The sequence below is a fragment of the Podarcis liolepis genome (genome assembly GCF_965112155.1).
Source record: "Podarcis liolepis genome assembly, chromosome: 2".
Taxonomy (NCBI): Eukaryota; Metazoa; Chordata; class Lepidosauria; order Squamata; family Lacertidae; genus Podarcis; species Podarcis liolepis.
The window spans coordinates 105,271,087-105,293,261 of record NC_139555.1 but is presented as its reverse complement, the minus strand read 5'-3'; the positions used below and the strand labels follow the sequence as shown (position 1 = coordinate 105,293,261).

Sequence of the window (22,175 nt, the reverse complement as noted above, 5' to 3'; positions counted from 1 at the left end):
ATAAAATCAGATGGTTGTCAATCTTGCTTTTAATTTGCTTGTGGCTAATGTTTCCCAATAGATTTTCAATGGTTGTCTTATCAGAAGCTTTTCAATGTATTTTGTCAGAGGAGAGATAATCATTTGAGCAACTACAATTGCCTGAAGTCTTTCCATCAAAATGTAGTTTTCCTACAAGAACACACAAACACTTTTTTTTCATATTTTTCTCGCATCTTTTTTCTGAACATAATATGTACCAAATTGGAATTATTCATCACTCCACAGGGGGGGAAATCATTAAAATCCCTCACACTTGGTTCTGAAGTTATTATATAGCTTGCTGAAGGGGGGAAAAACTTCTGTGGTTTTTATTGGGGTCCATCCATCCTAATCCTCTCTTACTAACAAAGCATGTATTAAAGAATGCCATAGGGAGGCTGCAATATCAGTAGAACACACAGCTCTAAAATGCTTGCTTATATGATAAAGGTATACATTTTAAAAACACATTCATTCCCTCAAAACATACCAATCATTCTAATCATGGCCAACTTTTAATCAAAATGTAAAGAGTAGTGTAGCAGTGCTTTTGTTCAGCCATAAGGCATTTCCTCTGCATTTTTTTGTTAGAAAATTCCTCCCTGCCCCCGAAATTCACTCAAATGGAACTTGACAAGACAGACTCCTCTCCTCTTGACAAAGAGCAGATGGAAAGTTAATGCCTATTAGGCTAAGGCAAACATTGTACACTCTCATTTTTCCCTTGAGAGGATCTGCTATATAGCCAATTCCCTGTTCAGACTAATATACATTTGTGTTTGGATGGTGCTGTGCAGGACATATTATCATAGAACAGCAGAGTTGAAAGGGACCACAAGGGTCATCTAGTCCAACTCTCTGCGATGCAGGAATCTTTTGCCTAACGTAGGGCTCAAACCCATGACCCTGAGATTAAGATCACTATACAGTCGTACCTTGGAAGTCGAATGGAATCCGTTCCGGAAGTCTGTTTGACTTCCAAAACGTTTGAAAACCAAATCACAGCTTCTGATTGGCTGCAGGAAGCTGCATCGGACCCTCGGGTTCCAAACGAACATTTGCAAACCGGAACAATCACTTGTGGGTTTGTGGCATTCAGGAGCCAAAATGTCTAAGTTCCAAGGTACGACTGCACTCTGGAAATGATTGTCCTTAGCACCCTTCCACTTCCAGAGTTTGAAGTCGTATCCCTCTGAATGCCATTTGCTTAGAATCTTATGGGCTTCCCATAGACATCTGGTTGGCCGCTGTGAGAACAAGATGCTGGACCAGAAGGGTCACATGCCTGACCCAGGAGGCTCTTCTTCTTATGTTCTCAATGTTTTAGGGCATGTTCACAATATAAATATTTTTCCAGAGGGACTGGATGTCAAGCAGAGGCTTGACAACCATATGTCAGGAGTGCTCTGATGGTGTTTCCTGCTTGGCAGGGGGTTGGACTCGATGGCCCTTGTGGTCTCTTCCAACTCTATGATTCTATGATTCTATGAATGGCTCCATCTAATCCTCAAAAGTCACAGATCCCTTAAGACAGATCCCTGCTAGCCCATGTAGCAGATGAGGACACCAATGGCTATCAGAGTACACACACATACACACACTTATAGGGCTCATTGTAGCCAGGGGATCAAATCCTCCAGCAGCACAAACACAGAAAACAGTAGCCTACACAGCACAATCTTAATGCTTTATGTACGGAGGGAAAGCCAAACCCATATTGAAAAAGGAGTGCTTTTCTACCGAGAATGCTTTCAGACACCCTGTTTATTCAGTACTCATCCTGATTTGGGTAGGCTTGATGACACTGATTATTTAGGAAGCATTCACCCTGATTTGTTTGGGGGGGGGGGGTTAGATGGTGTTGCATTGAGCAAGTGATACCTCACAATTTCCAGTGCGTTTTCCCGTCACTTGTTGCAAAAAGTCCAATCTTTCTGGGAAGTGGGTTTGCTGAGCAAGACCTCTCAATCAAATGTAACTGTGCAACCTGAATTTGCCAGTATGTGATTGGATCCCATCCAAAAATAGTAGTAATTTGGAAGCAGCAATTCAGGCAACAGGAAAGAGAAGAGAGCTGCTGTAGCCAGGGGTGGCACCCTTTGAAGGCCTTCCGCTGGTCCTGCCCCTGGGCATCCCCCAGATGCAGTGACTGGCTCTTGAGCCACAGCAGCCCATGACCACTCCTGGCTTTCTGTCTGCACCATGCTGGGGGCACAATGTGATCTGTTGCAGAGAGGGTGGTGAAGTTGCATTAACAGTAGAACCCTTTAATGAAGGTGAAAGAGGAGAGCACAAAATATGGTTTGAAGCTCAACATCAAAAAAATGAAGACAATGGCCACAGGTCCCATCACCTCCTGGCAAATAGAAGGGGAAGAAATGGAGGCAGTGAGAGATTTTAATTTCTTGGGCTCCATGATCACTGCAGATGGTGACATCAGTCACGAAATTAAAAGACGCCTGCTTCTTGGGAGAAAAGCAATGACAAACCTAGATAGCATCTTAAAAAGCAGACATCACCTTGCCAACAAAGGTCCGTATAGTTAAAGCTATGGTTTCCCCAGTACTGATGTATGGAAGTGAGAGCTGGACCATAAAGATTGCCGAAGAATAGATGCTTTTGAATTATGGTGCTGGAGGAGACTCTTGAGAGTCCCATGGACTGCAAGAAGATCAAACGTATCCATTCTTAAGGAAATCAGCCCTGAGTGCTCACTGGAAGGACAGATCCTGAAGCTGAGGCTCCAATACTTTGGCCACCTCATGAGAAGAGAAGACTCCCTGGGAAAGACCCTGATGTTGGGAAAGATGGAGGGCACAAGGAGAAGGGGATGACAGAGGATGAGATGGTTGGATAGTGTTCTCGAAGCTACCAGCATGAGTTTGACCAAACTGCGGGAGGCAGTGGAAGACAGGAGTGCCTGGCGTGCTCTGGTCCATGGGGTCACGAAGAGTCGGACACGACTAAACAACAACAGCTGTCAGTGTGGGAGTGAGACCTCTCTACTAAACAGTTTCTTAGCCAAGCTGCAATGATATTTATGGGGGGGTGGAAATCTTGTAGGACTTATACTCAATTGTATTCAATAGAAGGGAGAGTCAACTGATTTCACAGCTGTTTGCTTACTTATCGTGTTTTTCCTTGATCTTTTTCTTATTCTCTTCAAATTGCTCCAAGACACCTTTGAATCTTCCAGCTGGAAAATTAAATGGTCCTTTTTCCTTTCCATCCCCTCCAAAGAGCTGTGGTTTAGACTGGTACTTGGCAAAAATACTGGGCTCATTCTGTTTTTGAGAGAAAGAGAGACAACATGTGCTAATATTTAACATGCATTAACAGAAAGACAGATAAAGCATCACCCGGGCTATAGCAACTACAATATCACTAGGAAACGCAGCCTCTTTTTCAGAGAAGTACATTTGTTTTTTTAAAAAAATTACTCCACTGTTCAGTCAGAAAGATTTCATAGCAGCTAACACATGGTACGTTAAAATACAATTCAGTAAAAATGAAAAGGAAAGGAAGGGCTATAGCTCTGTGATGCAAAACATCTTCAACTCAGTCCCTTGGAATCTCCAGGCAGAACTACTTTGAGTAAAGCATCTTTCTTTCTTTCTTTCTTTCTTTCTTTCTTTCTTTCCTTCCTTCCTTCCTTCCTTCCTTCCTTCCTTCCTTCCTTCCTTTTTCTAAACCACCAATTCATTTTTAAAAAGCATGTACATGAGAGGAGAGTGCTGTTGCTCTCAGCTTGTGGGCTTGCTATATGCATCTGGCTGGTCACTGTGCGAATGGGATAATGAACTAGATGGGCCATTGGGCTGATCTAGCAGGCTCTTCTTATGTTCTTATGAGTTGTTGGCATTTCAGGAAGAAAAGGCCTGCTTTTAATCCACCAAACCACTGTAGATGAAAATGGAAACCTCACTCCCTTGATCTTCAATTTAAGCAGAAAGCCTAGCCTGCTGGATTACTCTCTTTCATCTTCAAAAATGTAGGAAAATCCATTTACAAAGTGCAGATAGGGCAAAAAGTATCAGGACAACAGAAAGGACCACATTGTACTTTTGAATCTCGAACATTAGGGGCTCGTCCATACTTCCGCTTGTCCTGTACCTAGAGCGCACAACTCTGGGCAGTTTTCTGCTTGCCCCACTGCTGTCCCAGGGAAAACGTGTTATTTAGCACTAAATTGGACCAAACGTCAGTCTGCAGAAACCTCACTGATCTTTACTCCAATTCAGCACTAAAGAGCAGCTTTCCCCCCCAGGGAAAGAGTTGAGAAAAGTGAAAAGATGAGCTCTAGATTTCTTTTTTTGTTTTGACCCTTGAGGATGTACCCTGATTTAAGCATGATTTCAGTGAAAAATGATGAATGAGTTGTAAATGGCACACTATTCAGAACAGCACAAAAATGGCTACACAGACAACACACACTTCCAACTACTGGGTTTAGCTGGAGACGCCTGGCCTTCCTCCCAATGGAGCTCATATCTGCATGTGATTCCCCATCAGCTTAAGGATATGGTTACAGAAGTCTACTTCTTTGTGTAGAAGTAGCCTCTAGCCGTATCAGAGAAGCAACTATTTTGTAGCATTGCACACCACCCCAATCTCTGAGCTGTGTGAAATTCCAGGGATTCCAGGTACTCACCTAGGGTTTAGGAATGAGGCACAGCTGAGACTGTCTGCGGTGTCTTTATGATATATGGTTTATTTACACATATTTACAACCTGAGCCTATGATGGAGGGGTTCACAGCATTACCACCCTAAAATTGTCTTGTTTCTCTCATAGTTATAGCCTTGGATTCAAACAGAAATCGAACATTGTTCTGCCTCTCTCCCGCTTGCTTCTTTTTCATCTAGTTCATATCACTGTAATCTCTGCCTTTTCCTTCTAACTAACTACAAGTTGAGTGAGGAGCCCCACCCATTTGCTAACTCACACAGGGCCCTTTTCCTTTGTTCTCTTAATGGCCCGTCACCCAGGTGATCACCTGCCTTATATTTCAACACTTTCTGGATCCAGGGATTACAAGGGTCTCTACATACAGCCTTTCCCCCCAAGCTCTTAACTATCCACACACCCCCACACCCCACAAGACATCTGTTCCAAGATATACAAGCAAACAGCAATATACAAGTTCCCTGTAGAAAAGTAACAAACATGTTAGCAAAGGCATTAGAAGACACATAATCAAAAACCGATAATAAAACACAATTACACTTTTAACCCAACACCAATGTAGTAACACCTTATTCCTTTCAAGCAAATTTCCAGTCCATCAGGATCTCTTCAGGCCTTCCTCTTCCTCCTTGGTCCGCACATCCTAGCCACACTTCTGTACCCCAAAGCAGCTTACTCAGTCTCCCACATTTGAAACCCCTCCCCTTGATTGAGTTATTCCATGCCTTTTTCTCCCTGCATGTGTCCCAGGTAATGAAGAAGGAAGTAGTGATTGTGATACTGGTATACAGTCATCCTTTTTCTTCTTCTTCTTTGGCAATCACTTGTAGCTGAGTAAGATTGTCTTCCATAAACACGGTTTTAACAATGAGTCTGTAAGTGACTGTGGAGGCCAATTCTGGATCCACATGTCCTTCCACAGTGGAGACATTGGCTTCTGGGTGGAGCGCAGCTTTCTCCCGATTGAAATGCAGAGTGTTTGAGGACTGGGACATTCGCAGGAAAACCAAAATGCTTGTTTACAAAGCTATTGTACTACCAACCTTACTATATGCTTGTGAAACATGGACCACTTATAAACGCCATCTCCAACTCCTCGAAAGATTCCATCAACAGTGTCTCCAAAATATTTTACACATCACTTGTGAAGACAGGCGAACTAATAACAGTGTACTGGAAGAAGGAAAGATCACCAGTGTTGAAGCAATGATTCTTCAACATCAACTTTGCTGGACTGGTCATGTTGTGCGGATGCCTAATGATTGTCTTCCAAAGCTACTACTCTATTCTGAACTTTAAAATGCACCCTTTTTCTGGGATGGATGTATTGTGAGGTAAAGCAAAATCAATTTGCAATGAGCTTTTATTTTTAGAATGAAAATAGTTTCTCAAGAGGTGTCTTTCAGGGGGTAAAAAATATGCAATAAATCTAGATTGCATGTGGACTACATAGATTCAGGCTCCATTGGTTCTAGAAATAAATTGGCATGGGTTACACAGCCACATTTGTTGTGAGGTTAATATGCCGCATAGAGCTCCTGCAGGAAGCAATGTAATAACAAACTTGATATAATGTTCAATTTTTACTAATTCCCCAAAGGCAGAAAATTACCAGCATAGAAACATTACACATCAGACTCACATCCTGAGAATTTTGCTGTGAACTTTTGTCTTGTCTCAATTCAAGTGGGGTCAGTGCTGACTGTGAATTCTCCGGGCAGAACTGGGAACCAAAAAGGAACTGAGAGTCACTCATACTGCTGTAATCACTGGTCCAGTTCAATGGTTTGTTAGGCCTGAAACAGGAAAACAGAAAAAGCAAGTATAAAAAATAGTAATGACAATATATTAAAAACATACAGCACAGCCAAAATATATTTGGTTCTTTATCATGCCCAAAACTGCCTAAATTCCATAACAAAACAGTATTAAATGCTTGGCAATCCTGATGAATGTTCATTTGGAGGCAGAGGAACTTCCACTATTCATCAGAAAGAGATAAGCCACAAAACATGGAATCCTAGTATGACTGATTTAAGGCCTGTATCATTCTTCTCATGGCATTCAGAAATTATGTTTTTATGTTGCTAGTAATACAATTGATCATTCCCCTCTTCCAACAAATTTAAATGTCTGAGGTTTTGGTTGAAATTACATGAGGAGAATGAACAGAAGTGGAAAATATGTCAAGAGTTCTCAGCAGCAGCTGCAAATTTGATGTAACTGATTATTTTGTTATTACTTATGCCTTGGGTCACTTGTATTTTACAATTCTATATAAGGACAGAACTTTGGAAACAGGCAGTGAATCCTGCATCATCCTGAAAATCTTATTTATTTTTAAAATGAGCTTACAGTTGTGTAGAAAGGTTATAGGTGAAACGTCAGAAAACTGGGAGATGCTGAAATCCCCAGAATTCCCTGGGAAGAGGGATTGACTGTCAAACCGCTCTGGGAATTGTGACTTACTGAGAACAGGGGTCTCCTAACAACTACTGGCACCCTTAACTAACTACCGTTCCCAGTATTCTTTGGAGGAAGATGTGACTGGTTAAAGTGGTATGATATAGCTTTAAATGGATAGGGCAGATGGGGTCTATGTTGCTACTCTGTCAATCATCCTAGACAGGGCTAGTCCTAGTCCTGGACTGAGCTAACATCAGCAGCAGTATTATGCTTCCTCAACGGAGCAAAGCTGAATCTTTGCATCCTCTGAACCCCAGTATCAGGTAGCTCATACTGTTATGTACTGAAGTTCTCACCCTGGGCCAGTAGGGGACAATGTAGATAGTTATAAAAATGAGGGATCGAAAGTGACGTTCAGTGATTGGATAGTTTTAGAAAATTGTTACAGTTACGTTGTACTGGAGCTCTATATAAGCAGGCTGACTGAACCCTTCAGTTCAGTTCTGTTCTGGCCTGTGAATAAACAAGAGCTGTTTGAAGAATCACTGTGTTGTCTGATATGTTCACCCACAACTTAACACATACAAAACTGTTTTCTCTCTGCAACTTCTTCAAAATCATCAGAATTCTTTGAAGACCCATGGTATGAGCCTTTGGTGTGTTTAGAACCCTAACATACTGCATGTAACAAAGCCATTCATTTAAATCTACATGTTTAAAAAATAAGATTCTTCTTTTACTTCTGTGTCCTTAGCTATCCCCTAGTTTAGAGAACATTTTGAGGATTGATTTCTACTAGGCTTGCCAGATCATTCCCTTTTCATCCTTTCAGATCGTGCTTTTCTGTTGCAGCTCAAACACCGACATGCTTATTTGATGTCAGAGGCCCTATTCCAACAAAACAGCGCTTTTGCTTTTAATCTTTGCTATTTATAGGATGCCAGCCATGTTGGAACAAGAGTACTGACACATCAGAAAAATGACTGGGAAGCATATGACTGCAGAAATGCAATAAATATGCAAATGTTGTTTTAAATATAATAACATCAGACTATGAACTCAGCTGTGTACCAGATGCAGACAAAGCTCTATGCTATGCACAAATTACATCTAAAAAGGGATTGAATACCACCTACAACTGTGCACTTTCCCTCCATCCTCCATTAGTAATGGAAATTGATATTTGATAAAAGTCACAATGGATTCACATAAAAATTCTTCCCAAGTCATTTAATCAGCGTGGTTTTAACATACAGTATGGGTCAGCCTTTTTCAATGCAGTACGCCAGAACTACATATTCTGTTCCAACAAAGAGGCCATCGCCTGCCTATGAGATTCTGGAGGCAGCTGGCTGCTGTTAGTGACAGACTGCTGGACTAAACTGACACTTGGTTTTAAAGTAGCCTGGCCTTTTACTTGCCGCCCCAGATTTATTTTTCCTTAGGTCACCCTGAGGGCTAGTGAAGGGAGCAGAGCAGTTTTTATATGCAAAGGTTGGAGGCTGTATGCTTCTGAATACCAGTTGCTGAAAAACATACGAGGGAGGAATGTGTTGTTGTGCTCAGGTCCTGATTGCAAGCTTCCCACAGGCATCTGACTGGCCACTGTGAGAACAGAATGCTGGACTAGATGGCCTGATCCAGCAAACTCCTATGTACAGTAACTGCTATCCCACCTCCATTCCCTGGTGAAGCAGCAACTCTTGTTGGTGAGGGATGTTCTACTGGGGCTTCAGGAATAGGGTTTTGATGAGAGAAAGAGCCTTAGATTTGTACATTCAGAGCTATATTAGTGCAGTTAACTTTGCTAATTCTGCTGAGTGGAACCCTGGACAGTTGCCTCAAAGTCCTAAACTGACAGCACCACTATGTCGTCGCCCCCCCCCCAAAAAACAGGTTTTTAGGGCTATCATTATCCCATATGGAACACACCTTTCTAAATTTATTTATTTATTGTATATTACACTTCTTTCTCCAAAGAGCTCAAGGAGGCATACATTGCTCTCCCTGCCCTCTTTTAATCCCCACAACAACCCTTTGAGGTAGGTTAGACTGAGAGGCAGAGACTGGTGCAAGGTCACCCAGCCAGCTTCAGGTCTTAACCCAACTCTCCAACCATGACACCACACAGGCTCCCAGTATGTGAAAAGTATCTTCCTTTGTAGTAAGCACAAAAGTCCAGCAATAGGGGACAGTGGAGAGGGCAATCTATTTGCCTGGGGGAGATCTGGCCTCCTCTGATACCATCTGTGGTTCAGGCACTAGCATCTGCTAGCACTTTTCACGTTTCCATCCTCTGTCATTGAGACCCTTTTCTAGCCCTGGAATGGTGTTTCTGCAATCACTGCATACAAGGGCAGTTCATGATAAAAAAACAGGCGGTTCTCTCACCAAGTTGTATCACAGGACTGGACCTGACCTGAAGTTTAACTCTCTGCCCTAATCACCACACATTACTCCACATCCATCCTGCATGTCATCCTCTGATTGACTCCCATGATGATCATAGTGTGAACAAGCTGCCTTATGTCATATTTGTTTGCCTGATTCAAATACCTATTTATTTTCTGTTAATTGATTTTGTGGGAACTTGCAGATTCTGGCTTCTAACAATTAACTCAAGGCAGTGTCAATTTACTCTTGGCAGAAAGCCAAGGTCTGCTTGACCTAGAAACTACTTACTCTGATTGGTTAATGACCAGCACTCAACTCTGTTATCTGGGAATGCTAGCACAGTTTGGTGTTAGGTGTGTTAGGAGTGAAGTGCTGTGTATGGTTAAGAGAGAGAGAGAAAGAAAGGATTTATTTTGCTTTGATTTGTATGCAGAAACTCTGCTGGTTTTATTTTTCCTTTTAACAAATCCTGTAAATAGTTATTCTGAGTCTAGCTGACTAGTCATTACCACCTCAACTAGCTTCTTCGCTGTGCAGGAAAACTCTGCTACGTTTGGGCTAAAGCCAGTAGGGCTATGCCTGACACTTCAAAGTTCCATGAAAAAAGTGGTGGGGAAAGATAGGGAGGGAGCAGATTCTTCCTGAGGGCATCATATATTGCTTCTGGCTGTAGCAGAAGGTTCGAGCATTTGGATTACAGTGGTACCTCAGGTTACAGACGCTTCAGGTTACAAACTCCGCTAACCCAGAAATAGTACCTCGGGTGAAGAACTTTGCTTCAGGATGAGAACAGAAATCGTGCAGCGGCAGCAGGAGGCCCCATTAGTTAAAGTGGTACTTCAGGTTAAAAACAGTTTCAAGTTAAGAATGGACCTCCAGAACAAATTAAGTTCTTAACCTGAGGTACCACTGTATTTAAATCAGGGGTGAGGAAGCTGTGGCTTCCTGATACTGCTGGACTACGACTCCCATCATCCCTGACTACTGACTTATGGGAGTTGGAGTCCAGCAACATCTGGAGGGCCAAAGGTTCTGATGCCCCCTTATGAGTCTTCCTATATAACTGTGCTATCCTTACACTGGGAGAAAACATTAAACTTGATTTAGATATGAATCTAGTAAGCCTTGTTTAAAAAAAACAGACCTTGAAAACTACTAGATGGTAACACAATTAAGCAGCATGTGTTTAAATAAACGGTAAATCATGCCAGAGAAAATTAATCACAATGTTCTCCATGTTGGCTTTGTTGACTCCTTCTGCCTTACAAAATTCTATTAACTCGCCTGCTTGACGTGAGTACATTTCCCTTAATTGGCAAATAAATTATTAATTTATTTTCTTGTTTTAATTCTCCTCCTCATCCGCCATCATAGCAAAGCACAATAGCAGAGGATTTAGTGTGTAGACTGGTAAATTTTTGTAACAGTTTTAGGAGGTTAATTTAGAGAGCATATGCTCAGTGGGCCAAATTTGTCACGTGGCTGTGCTGGTGTTACACAGGGGATTGCCGTAATCTGTTTGTTAAATGGGTCTAAAGATTGCTACTTTGATCCTCTCACTTTTATAAATTGCCCTGCCGCTGCTTTCTCTCGATGTCTACAACAGGAAAAACACCGGGTATTTTGCTACATCCTAGATGTAGAACCTATTCTTCTGTTACTTCTTAAATGAAAAACTTATAAGCAAGCTCTAAAATGCAGTAGAATAAGCTCCACAATTGTATAATAAGTAAATTGTATTCTGAGCATCATGATTCATTTCAGCACTGTCTTCATCATGACTAGAGAGGCCCTTTCACATAATAAGCTTTGTACTGTAAACAGCACAAGGGAAATTACAGAGATAAAATGCTCGCAAAGCCTAGAATAATTTAATCTGGCAGTAAAACAGTATCTTCCACACATTTTAATATTCCCCCTCAAGTAAAATTAAAATATATTACCATGTCTGTGTTCTTGTAGCATGATATAAGATCAGACATTTTCAGAAAAAGTAACAAGTTATACATCACCTTCCATTTGATGGATGTATTTGCATGTCACCTTAAATACTACTCATATCAACCATATAAATGCAGTCTGCCCTACTTCTAGAGATGCCCTTTTTTAAAAATCACAAGGTCGTGGGCTTCAGATTGCATAATCATGCATCGCATTGTAAATTCTAATTTAGACTAATGAAATGCTTTTCGAGCCAATTCACAGAGGCAGCAATTCCTTATTTCTCTAAAAGCAAGGACACTAGGCTGTCCAGATCACTAAGAGCTAATCTGCACATTATGAAATAGCTCTGATACGCACAAATAAGTGCTCTGAGCAGTGTAATGTTCAAAAACCATACTCGAAGACCCAGCAGGAGCTTTTCTATGTGGAGATTTCTTTATCGTGTTTTCTCCTGCTCTAGAGAGTAGGACTCGACCCAATGGCTTCAAGTTACAAGAAAGGAGATGCCGACTAAACATCAGGAAGAACTCAGTCAGGTGGCATATAAATAATAAAATTATTATTATTATTAGTAGTAGTAGTATTATAGCTGTTCGAAAGTGGGACAGACTCCATTAGGAGGTTGTGGACTCTCATTCATTTGAAGGTTTTCAAGCAGAGGTTAGATGGCCATCTGTCATAGATGCTTTAGTTGAGATTCCTGCATTGCAGGGGACTGGACTAAATGACTCTGGGGTCCCTTCCAACTCTATGATCCTCAGCATGCCACTGACATTATTATTATTATTATTTGTTAAGTTGTGGGCGAACATAGCAGATGGCACAGTGATTTCTCCAGAGAAGCTCTTTATTGAAGCTGGACAGAACTGAACAGCAAACAGCTCAGCCGGCCTGCTTTTATAGGCAGCCGGCTATCAACATTGTAGCAACAACAACCCAGTGTTTCCCGCCTAAAATAACTGACGTGGACCTGAGTGAAAACTATCTACACTATCCCACCTGCTGGCCCAGGGTGAGAACTTTAGTACATAACATCATCATCATCATCATCATCATCATTATTATTATTATTATTATTATTATTATTATTATTATTATTACAATTTGTATACCGCCCTTCATCTGCAGATCTTAGGGCGGTTCACAACATAAAAATACAATATAAAAGCACAACATACCTGATAAAAACAATAATAACAAACCAATAACCCCCAAACACATTTAATAGGGTTATAACATGTTAATCAACCAAAGGCCTGGTTGATGAGGAAGGCGCATAATGAAGGCGCCAGACTTCCCTGGGGAGAGCATTCCACAAATGAGGAGCCACTGCAGAAAAGGCCTGTTCTTGTGTTGCCACCCTGCAGACCTCTCATGGGAGGAGACACATGAAGAAGGGGGCCTCAGATGATTATCTCAGGGCCCAGGTAGTTTCATATAGAGAGAGGAGAGAGGAGCTCCTTGATGTATTGCAGTCCTTAGCCGTTTAAGGCTTTATAGACCCAAACTATAGTTAGGGTTAGTTATAGCGTCCAAACCAGAATTGGAACCCATGGTTGGAATTTATGCACTGTCAACGATAATGACACAAGAATGCTACTATAACGATGATGATGATGATGATGATGATGATGATGATAATAATAATAATAATAATAATAATAATAATAATAAATTTTATTTATATCCTGCCCTCCCCAGCCAAAGCCGGGCTCAGGGCGGCTAACAACAATCAAATAATCAAACAATCAAATAATCTAACATTCTAAAACATTTCATTATAACAATTAATTAAAATCAAATTAATGGCAACCGTTAAGCGAAGTTCTGTGCAGGTTGCCAGAGGAGGGAGTCAGGCTGGGCCCTGACCAAAGGCCTGGTGGAACAGCTCTGTCTTGCAGGCCCTGCGGAAAGATGTCAGGTCCCACAGGGCCCTAGTCTCTTGTGACAGAGCGTTCCACCAGATTGGAGCCGCAGCCGAGAAAGCCCTGGCTCTAGTTGAGGCCAGCCTAACCTCTCTGAGGCCTGGGACCTTCAGGATGTTTTTTTTGGCAGCAATAACTTGCTTACCCCATCTTTATAGGAGTGCTAAACATCTCTTTGACATTCCAGAGATTTGGATTCATTTCCCAGGCTTGCCTGTTAAAATGTAAAGAGAAATATGTGAATGTTGCAGTGTGGTACATTATTCTTCTCGTGCACTGTTTCATCAAGGCATCAATTTTAACAACTGTTTCCCCCACGACTGCCATGAAAGCTAGGCAGTGGAAGAAACTACCCTAAAACAAGACACAATCTCCAAGTAAATTGCTGACCACCTTGCTTCAAGAATGGATACTACCCAGGCAAATATATTGCTTTGGCTTTGATGTTATTGCCAAGAGTCTAGTGCCACTCAGCATTAAAAATCAACAGGAGTGAAACACAGGGTGCTTCAAGATGAAGTCACCTTCATCAGAATGCCAGCCCATAGATGTTTGTTTACATGTAAACTAGATTTTTCACTTCCCACAGAAAATCCAATATGTAAAAATAGCCCATTATACATTGGCAATTGTGGTTTTTCTTTTGGGGTTTTTTTGGAGGGCAGTTTGTCACATGTACGGTGTGACATTTTGATGAGTGGCCTCTGTCACCATATCTGATTCTCTTTGTTCTTCAGCTGAGCACAACCTACAGCCATTTTATTTCTGGAGGTCCCCAAAACCAAATGAAAGACATCTATTTCCACCGATTTCTACATGTTGAAGGCACCCTCAATTTGGAAGAGCAATTCTCTCATGATCACCACACAATAAATGTGTGGGGTTACCAAGGAAACTGTAATCACAATCCATATATCAGGATTTCTGCTGCTGTTGTTTTAAAAAATAATAAAAGAGCTCTTGTGGAAGGCCTCTTAATTACTCTTGCACAAACCTTATGCAAGTCAAATACTATTCTTGTGAGAGACCTCAGTATCAACTTTTCCTAACAAACAGAAATTGATAATGCTTTTACTCATTTCCTGGCTTCTTTTTTTTAAAATGCTGTTGTTGTTGTTGTTGCTACATTTATACTCCGCCCATCTGGCTGAGTTTCCCCAGCCGCTCTGGGTGGCTTACAACATATCTAAAAACATAACAAAAACATCAGTCCCTTAAAAACTTCCCTAAACAGGGCTGCCTTCAGATGTCTTCTAAAGGTCAGATAGTTTTTTATTTCCTTGACATCTGAAAGGAGGGCATTCCAGAGGGAGGGTGCCACTACCAAGAAGGGTAATGGAGGGTGGAAAAGTGATTGAGGGCAGGTACAAAACAACAAACAATGCCCAAGTTCACGATACATATAAAACACATTTGCAGTGGTACCTCTGGTTGCGAACGGGATCCGTTCCAGAGGCCCGTTCGCAACATGAATAGAACACAACCCGCAGTGGCGCGTCTGTGCAGTGGCGCGTCTGCGCATGCGCGTGGCATCATTTTGCACGTCTGTGCATGCGCAAGCAGAGAAACCCGGAAGTAACCCTTTCCGGTACTTCCGGGTCGCCGCGGGACGCAACCTGAAAAAACGTATCATTAAGCACAAGTAACATGAGGTATGACTGTATACACAATACATATGAAACACTACAGATTACCCCTCACAGAGCTACAGTTCCAAGCACCTTAAACTCCTGTTCCCAGGATTCTTGGGGGCAGGGATGTGATTTAAATATATGGTGTGTCAAGTTCCTCCAACTGGGGTAGATGAAAAGCCCTGGAATAGAAACGTATATTTGAAAAAGAAAAAAGAAATTTGGATTTGAAAAACATGCCTTTTGAAAAAATGTGTGGAAGCTAATAATAATAATAATAATAATAAATTTTATTTATATCCCGCCCTCCCCAGCCGAAGCCGGGCTCAGGGCGGCTAACAACACTAAAATAGTGCACCATTATAAAACATCATAAGAATTAATTAAAATCAAAATTGATGGCAACCATAGACTAAAGTATTGTAAAGATTGCCAAAGGAGGGAGTCAGGCTGTGCCCTAACCAAAGGCCTGGTGGAACAGCTCTGTCTTGCAGGCCCTGCGGAAAGATGTCAAGTCCTGCAGGGCCCTTGTCTCTTGTGACAGAGCGTTCCACCAGGTTGGAGCCGCAGCCGAAAAAGCCCTGGCTCTAGTTGAGGCCAGCCTAACCTCTCTGTGGCCTGGGACCTTCAAGATGTTTTTATTTGAGGACCGTAAGTTCCTCTGTGGGGCATACCAGGAGAGGCGGTCCCGTAGATACGAGGGTCCTAGGCCGTGTAGGGCTTTGAAGGTTAAAACCAGCACCTTAAACCTGATCCTGTACTCCACCGGGAGCCAGTGCAGCTGGTATAGCACCGGATGAATGTGATCCCGCAGCGAAGACCCCGTAAGGAGTCTCGCTGCGGCATTCTGCACCCGCTGGAGTTTCTGGGTCAGTCTCAAGGGCAGCCCCACGTAGAGCGAGTTACAATAATCCAGTCTGGAGGTGACCGTCGCGTGGATCACAGTGGCTAGGTCAGGGCGAGAGAGGTAAGGAGCCAACTGCTTAGCTTGGCGGAGATGAAAAAATGCCGCCTTTGTTATAGCTGCAATCTGCGCCTCCATGGAGAGGGAGGTATCGAAGATTACACCCAAACTCTTAACGGACGGTGCTGGCACTAATTGCACCCCCGCAAGAGATGGGAGTTGCCCCCTCAATCCCATATCATCCCGTCCCAGCCAGAGGACCTCTGTCTTCGAAGGATTTAACTTCAACCGGCTCCCACGTAACCATCCAGCCACAGCTTCCAAGCATCTGATCAGTGTGTCTGGGGCCGAGTCAGGATGGCCATCCATCAACAGATAGAGTTGGGTGTCATCAGCATACTGATGGCAGCCCAGCCCAAAACTCCGGACAAGCTGGGCGAGGGGGCGCATAAAGATGTTAAAAAGCATCGGGGAGAGAATCGCACCCTGAGGCACTCCACACACCAAGGAGTGGCGGGATGACACTAACATGCTTAGCATGCACACAGAAAAATCAGGGCTCAGTTATGACCCATGTGCCCTCCTATTACAATAGCAAATTGTGTCCCTGGCAAAACAGTGCCGACAAAAGGAGATAGCAGCATGCTTGGGGGGAAAGACGACATGAGAACAGGGGCGTAGCGGGGGGGGGCAGGGGGCAGTTGCCCCACCTAAATCAATACAAATCAATAAAATGACATAGCTGAGGTTCTGCACCTCCCCTAACAAAAGGCCTGCCCTCCCAAACAAAAATTCTGGCTATGCCCATGCATCAGCATCTTTGGAAAATACCCCCCCAAGGAAAAACTAAGGGGCAAAACACCCCTCGCAAAAAAATGATAATATTTTTTATTATTATTATTATTATTATTATTATTATTATTATTATTATTATTATTATTATTATTTATATATACCCCGCCCATCTGGCTGGGCTTCCCCAGCCACTCTGGGCGGCTTCCAACAAAATATTAAAATACGGTAATGCATCGATGCTTAGATGGCCACAGGACGCTGCTGTCGGTTGGGCAGAAAACCAAATTCAAGATTCTGCAAGGCGGCTCCACCACGCTGCACCATTTTGTGGCAGGTCCCATGGGCGTCGCTTTGACGTTTTTGTTTTTATTTTTGACGCCCTGAACGGTTCATACACCACACCCCCGGCTACTGTTACAAAGTCACTCGTGCCTGAAAGGCGCTTGAGGTATTGGAGTAAAACCATTGCTGCTTCTGCATGATTTGCAACCTGCCGCATCCCTTCCCTTGCCAATGTAAAACCAAGAGGGACTTGAGGCGAGAGCACGTCTCCCCTCTTGGGGTTGGGCTGCTGATGCAGCTCCTCCTCCCCTTTGAGAAATGTCCCTGGGTGTGTGGAGCTGACGTGCAGGCATTTGTTTAAACTGTAAAGTTAACGTGCCTCCTCCTCCTTTCTTTCAGCAGACCTTGCTTTCTTCCGCCTTCCCTGGCTTAGTGGGCGCGGGGAGATTTCCCGCAGCGCGCGAGAGGCGCCTGACGCTCTTCCTCAGGCGAAGCGCCTCGAGAGGCTCCCTCACGGTTCTCCCTCACACAGCGAGGGATCCTCGCTATATATATAAAGTTTTAATGGTGGTCCACGCGCAAAGCATATCGCACACGGCCCGCACAAGTCTCTTCCCCACCACCTCCCCCCCCCCCGCGAGAGGAAGCCTCTCAATAAAAATAAGTATTTTAGTTCCTTGACCGAATTAACGTTATCGCCTCCCTCACAAGAAACGTCCTCATCTCGTTTCCACCTTCCCTTCACAGCCGGAACTCCCCATTTGGGAGCGGGCAATCTTGTTTTTCCTAATCTCACCGTCTTTTCAGGGCCCCGGGAAGATTGAAGCACCACAGACTTGGGTTACATGTCCCGACATATCATCATTATTATTTGAAACTGCTTTGTTTAAAAAATAAATCGGATTCCTCCTCAAGAGAAATTCCACTCGGGAAGATCTAAACCCCTCACAACATTCAGTTGCTGTTTCAAGAGATCTCAGCACTCTTCATCCCCTGAAAAAAACACTCTTGGAAATCCCATTACTCCGAATATTAAGACCTCAGCAATCCAGTTATTCTGTGTAAAGAAATGGTAGCCAAGACACGAGGGAACAAAAATCACAATTGTTAAGTCAGTGCATATAAATGTAAATCAAAAGTTACACTTGCCCATTGCCTAGCTCTGAACAGTCTCTTAAAAGTTCATGTGAAGAATTATATTGATGATAACGATAATAACAATAATAATGTCTGTGTGGTCATGCATGTCTATTCAGAAGTAAAAGTACCTTTGAATCCAATGGGGTATTTGAGTCTCAGGTTGGGGTATGTAAGCTTACAGCCTGAAAGTCAGAGAGAAAGAGGTGAAACCTATTTGGTTGCTTCAAAGCTGGTTTAATATACATTCTCTCTACTTACAATCCTTGGAATTGAGGGAGAGGCTAGGAAATTCTAATAGGCTTTTTAACACCTCACCAATTTCCAATATTTCTTTGGGGGGGGGTGGAGCCATGTCAGTTAAACTGCTAGAACACAAATGAAAGTCTGTAGTTTAACTAAGGGGTCCACATAATTTTTATGCAAAGCCACCCCAAAAAGCTGACACTTGTGTGGTCATTAAAGAAATGGGGGCAGAGCAAGGTGCTCCTCTCAAAGGACAGAAACGTCTGATTCAGGAGACAAAAAGTGGCTAATGCAAAGAGATACAGACATGATATTATTCAAACTGGTTGGGAGCAGATCTGACCCAAGCAAAGGATCCTGATTCCTGCTCTTCCATCAACATGCCCTTCATTCGACCCATATCCCCCCTGGCACTGACAGAAGAGTTGTTGCAAAAAGTGTCCTTTTTGATTGCCAGTGTGAATGGGGATTTGGGAGCAATCCTACTTTACCCAGCAAGCATAAATTGGGGATAGGATGACATTGTTAGGTTCCTAATGAGCCATTCCATTAATCCTAGCCCCTGTGATTCAGGATTCCCATTCTTTTTTCCTTTATGTTACACAAAGCGCTTTGCAGTAAGCCCCGACAAAAGGGCAGAACAAAGGTGTGTGAAATAAAGTGAGTTCTGGCAGGCAGCCCATGATATTCCAAAAATTAAGTCGTGGCTTTGAGCTTGCTTCTCACTGGGTAAAAGTGGGGGGAAGATATGCTTGCACTCTCCCCATTTACTAACCTCTGCTTATCCCATAAAGAACAAAATTGAGGTAGGAAATCTCATTCCAACAGTTCAAAGGATAGAAGTCTGAAACATTCCCTCAAAACACGTTGTGCAAACTGTCTTCCTTTAAAAAATATAAAGGCAGAAGAAGCTATAGCATATTTTTCCACACCATATTGGAGAGGGGCAAAGTTCAGTCTAGTTAAATTGCCCCATGGACCTTCACTCAATCCATATCCAGCATTCTTGTGCTCCATTGATTTGCCTGTAGGCAAATGACATTTTTTCTCCTAGTGAAGTTAAAATACAAATTCCAAATCAATCTTGAAGTGATGCAGTGTGGTGTCTTAAGTTTTGATAAGTTTTTTGTTCTTTTGCATACAGCCTGATCTGCGCTGGCCCAAGACCTTTTGGCACTTGAGGCAAACCACAACATGGTGCTCACATCCACTGGCCAGGGAAGAGGGGGTGAGTGAAGATCTACACCAGGAACAAGGTGGAGGGGAATCAAAGCAACCTTACCCAACAGCTGAAATGGGAATCAAAGGTCATTGAGGGTGGTTGGGGGGAAGGAGCCAGGTCAGAATCAAGCTGGGTGGCCGCAGAGCCCAGAAGACCCCAGAGGGCAGCCCTCACCATTTCCTCCCTGGGAGTGGGAGGGAGACCAAGACATTACTGTAGAGGCGGCATTGGTGGGGGGTGCTGAGAAAGAGACAGATCCAGCCTCCAATGAGTGTGCCAAAGCCATTGCCACTACTGCAGTAGCAGCAGGCAATGCATATATTGGAGGTCAGATCTGCTGTCCCCATGGATCTGGCCGCCTGAGGCAGTTGCCTCAGCTTGCCTCATGGTTGAGCCAGGCCTGAGTCTGATCTTGTTCAAGTTTTCCCTAGAACTTCGCTCCCACGGATTTCAGTAGCACTTAGTTACCTGTATTTTGGATTGCAGCCTGAAGAACTTTGGTCACTATCTCTACCGTACTGGGCACAAGAATTGTAGGATTCATACTGACTTTACAGAGAGAAAAGTGAAAGCTTTAGCCATTGTAGGCTTGTAATTTATGCAATCAATGATTTACTTTAGCCTTGGGGTGGTAAGACTTTCTGGTTTTTTCCTGCTGTCAGAAGGGCATGCAAATATGCAAGCAAAACCAATGTTTGTAATATATAAACACCATGGGAATTTCACTTACTGAGGAAATTAGAGGGAGCTAAATTTTCCCATCACAACAACTGGGTAAATAATCCATGAGCTACATATTCTCCAAGGGAAAGTTTATCAGCGTTGGTTATGCAGATGTAATGACTTATTAACTATTCATTGTTTCAATATCCTGCTAAAGAGTTGAAAAGGGAGTAATAATATTTATCTGTTTTTTTTCCTTTGTAATGATCCCACCCCCCAAAAAAATAAAAAGTTGGTGTTACTATTACTAGATACAGTAATTTCTTTTATTTTTCCTTTCTTTTTTCAATACAGTTATTTCTTGAGTATGATGGTATATAGCCAGTACACCATAATGCCAACCTGTGCAAACTGAAGAGATGGTATGCTCTGTTTCAGCTTTTACATGTGAATGCCAATATTGTTAAAGTAGAAGGATACAACACGAAAGAGAAAGAGAATGTACATTCCCGCCACAGGGTAGTTTTTTTTAACATCCCAATTATATTTTGAGCTGAGCTGAGTTAAGACACTCATGTGAAAAAAGATCAGTTTTATGTTCAACTCTGGGCTCTTCCTGCTGGCTGCTGCCCCCGGGTTTGGTAGAGTTAAAAAGGAGGTCGGCTCAAAAGTACCTCTCAGAAGAGATACTAAATAATATAGGAAATTGATGCTACCATTGCTCACTTTAGACCACAGTTGCTATGCTGTGCATACTGATCCTGTGAGTCCATTAGACTGCCTTACCTTCAAGAATACATTTCCACCATATCCAGAAAAAAAGTACTTTAAAATTTATCTACCATAAGACTAAATATCGTTTTTAGTATGCTATACAAATCTCGTTCCCAAATAGCATGATCTGCAGAACCCCAAAGTTTCTTACATCCACTTTAACACACACACACACACACACACACACGGACACTCTCTATATTGGATTTTTGAAACTGAGAATTAATAAAAAAATATTTAACAAAAACAAACGTGTGTGTTTTGTGTGTGTGTGAAATATTCTGTTAATCATCTGCTAAATATATTTCAGGACAGGTGCAAATTATGTACATGCCAGCAAATAATACACATACTGAAAGAAACACATACTGAAAGAAACAGAGTTTGAGAGTATATTGAGACACAGGCTAACCATATGGCACAGTTGGAACAGGGCCTAAGAATCATGGTGAAAGATACAGATCCATGCATAACACAAGCATGTCCCCTTACCAAGTATAATTGTGCTTGGAGAGACCCCCTCTGGCTTCTGACTTGCAAATAATTAAGCCTTCCTTTGCCACCGTGAAATATGAAAATGTATTTTTATAATTGCATTTTTAAAATGACTTCGAAAGTAGATTCTCGACAAGTCAAAATCTATGCCAGATAATGGATTTCATGCTTTTATCAGTGCCTACCTCACCCTCCAAGGCACACTCCTCCATAGTCTCCCGATACAGATGGATGCCAACCAGCCAACCAACCAGTGTAGGCACTAAATGCTGCATACCTGCTTCATTGGTCTCTTGCCCTTTCTTTGTGGGATTCTTCCCTTTGGCCAACAAAAAATTCTATTAAATTATTCTATTAAATTATTTTATCACCATCCCACAGACTATGACAAAACTCCATGCTATTCTTACAAAGCTTCATTGGCTCCTATTGAAGACATTTCCATACACGTTAAGAAATAATGAGTTGCTTTGGCACTGTACAATTTCAGCGAGATTTGGCACCAGTTTGTTGTGTTATTTTCTGCTATTACACAGAATGTTCCCTGCTTCAGAAGTGGCTGTGGAGATTCAGTTTTGTGCTGATTGCTGGCTGGATCTCTGGGGCTCAGAAAATGAGATTTGATATTTTCAGTGGGCTTCTGTGCAAAA

The 22,175-nt window shown here is 42.5% G+C and overlaps 1 protein-coding gene across 22 annotated transcripts in view; it reads right to left on the bottom strand.

The window, feature by feature from the left end:
* IHO1 (interactor of HORMAD1 1) overlaps positions 1-21,839 on the bottom strand; it is a 45,378-nt gene extending 23,539 nt beyond the window's left edge. The window contains exons 1-6 of one of the 22 annotated variants that reach the window (XM_083492592.1): positions 21,803-21,839; positions 18,257-18,310; positions 15,098-15,189; positions 13,522-13,590; positions 6,350-6,503; positions 3,148-3,305 (exon numbers count right to left, since the gene is read on the bottom strand). In XM_083492592.1, the coding sequence (XP_083348718.1) occupies positions 3,148-3,305; positions 6,350-6,503; positions 13,522-13,577 (368 nt within the window). In that variant the 5' untranslated portion in view covers positions 13,578-13,590; positions 15,098-15,189; positions 18,257-18,310; positions 21,803-21,839. Of the gene's footprint in view, positions 1-3,147; positions 3,306-6,349; positions 6,504-13,521; positions 13,591-14,451; positions 14,578-15,070; positions 15,270-16,436; positions 17,288-17,367; positions 18,116-18,256; positions 19,119-19,146; positions 20,553-21,710 lie in introns of those variants that run through there. The other 21 variants (XM_083492590.1, XM_083492589.1, XM_083492593.1 and 18 more) reach the window with 21 other exon arrangements.
* Between the last annotated feature and the right edge of the window lie 336 nt (positions 21,840-22,175).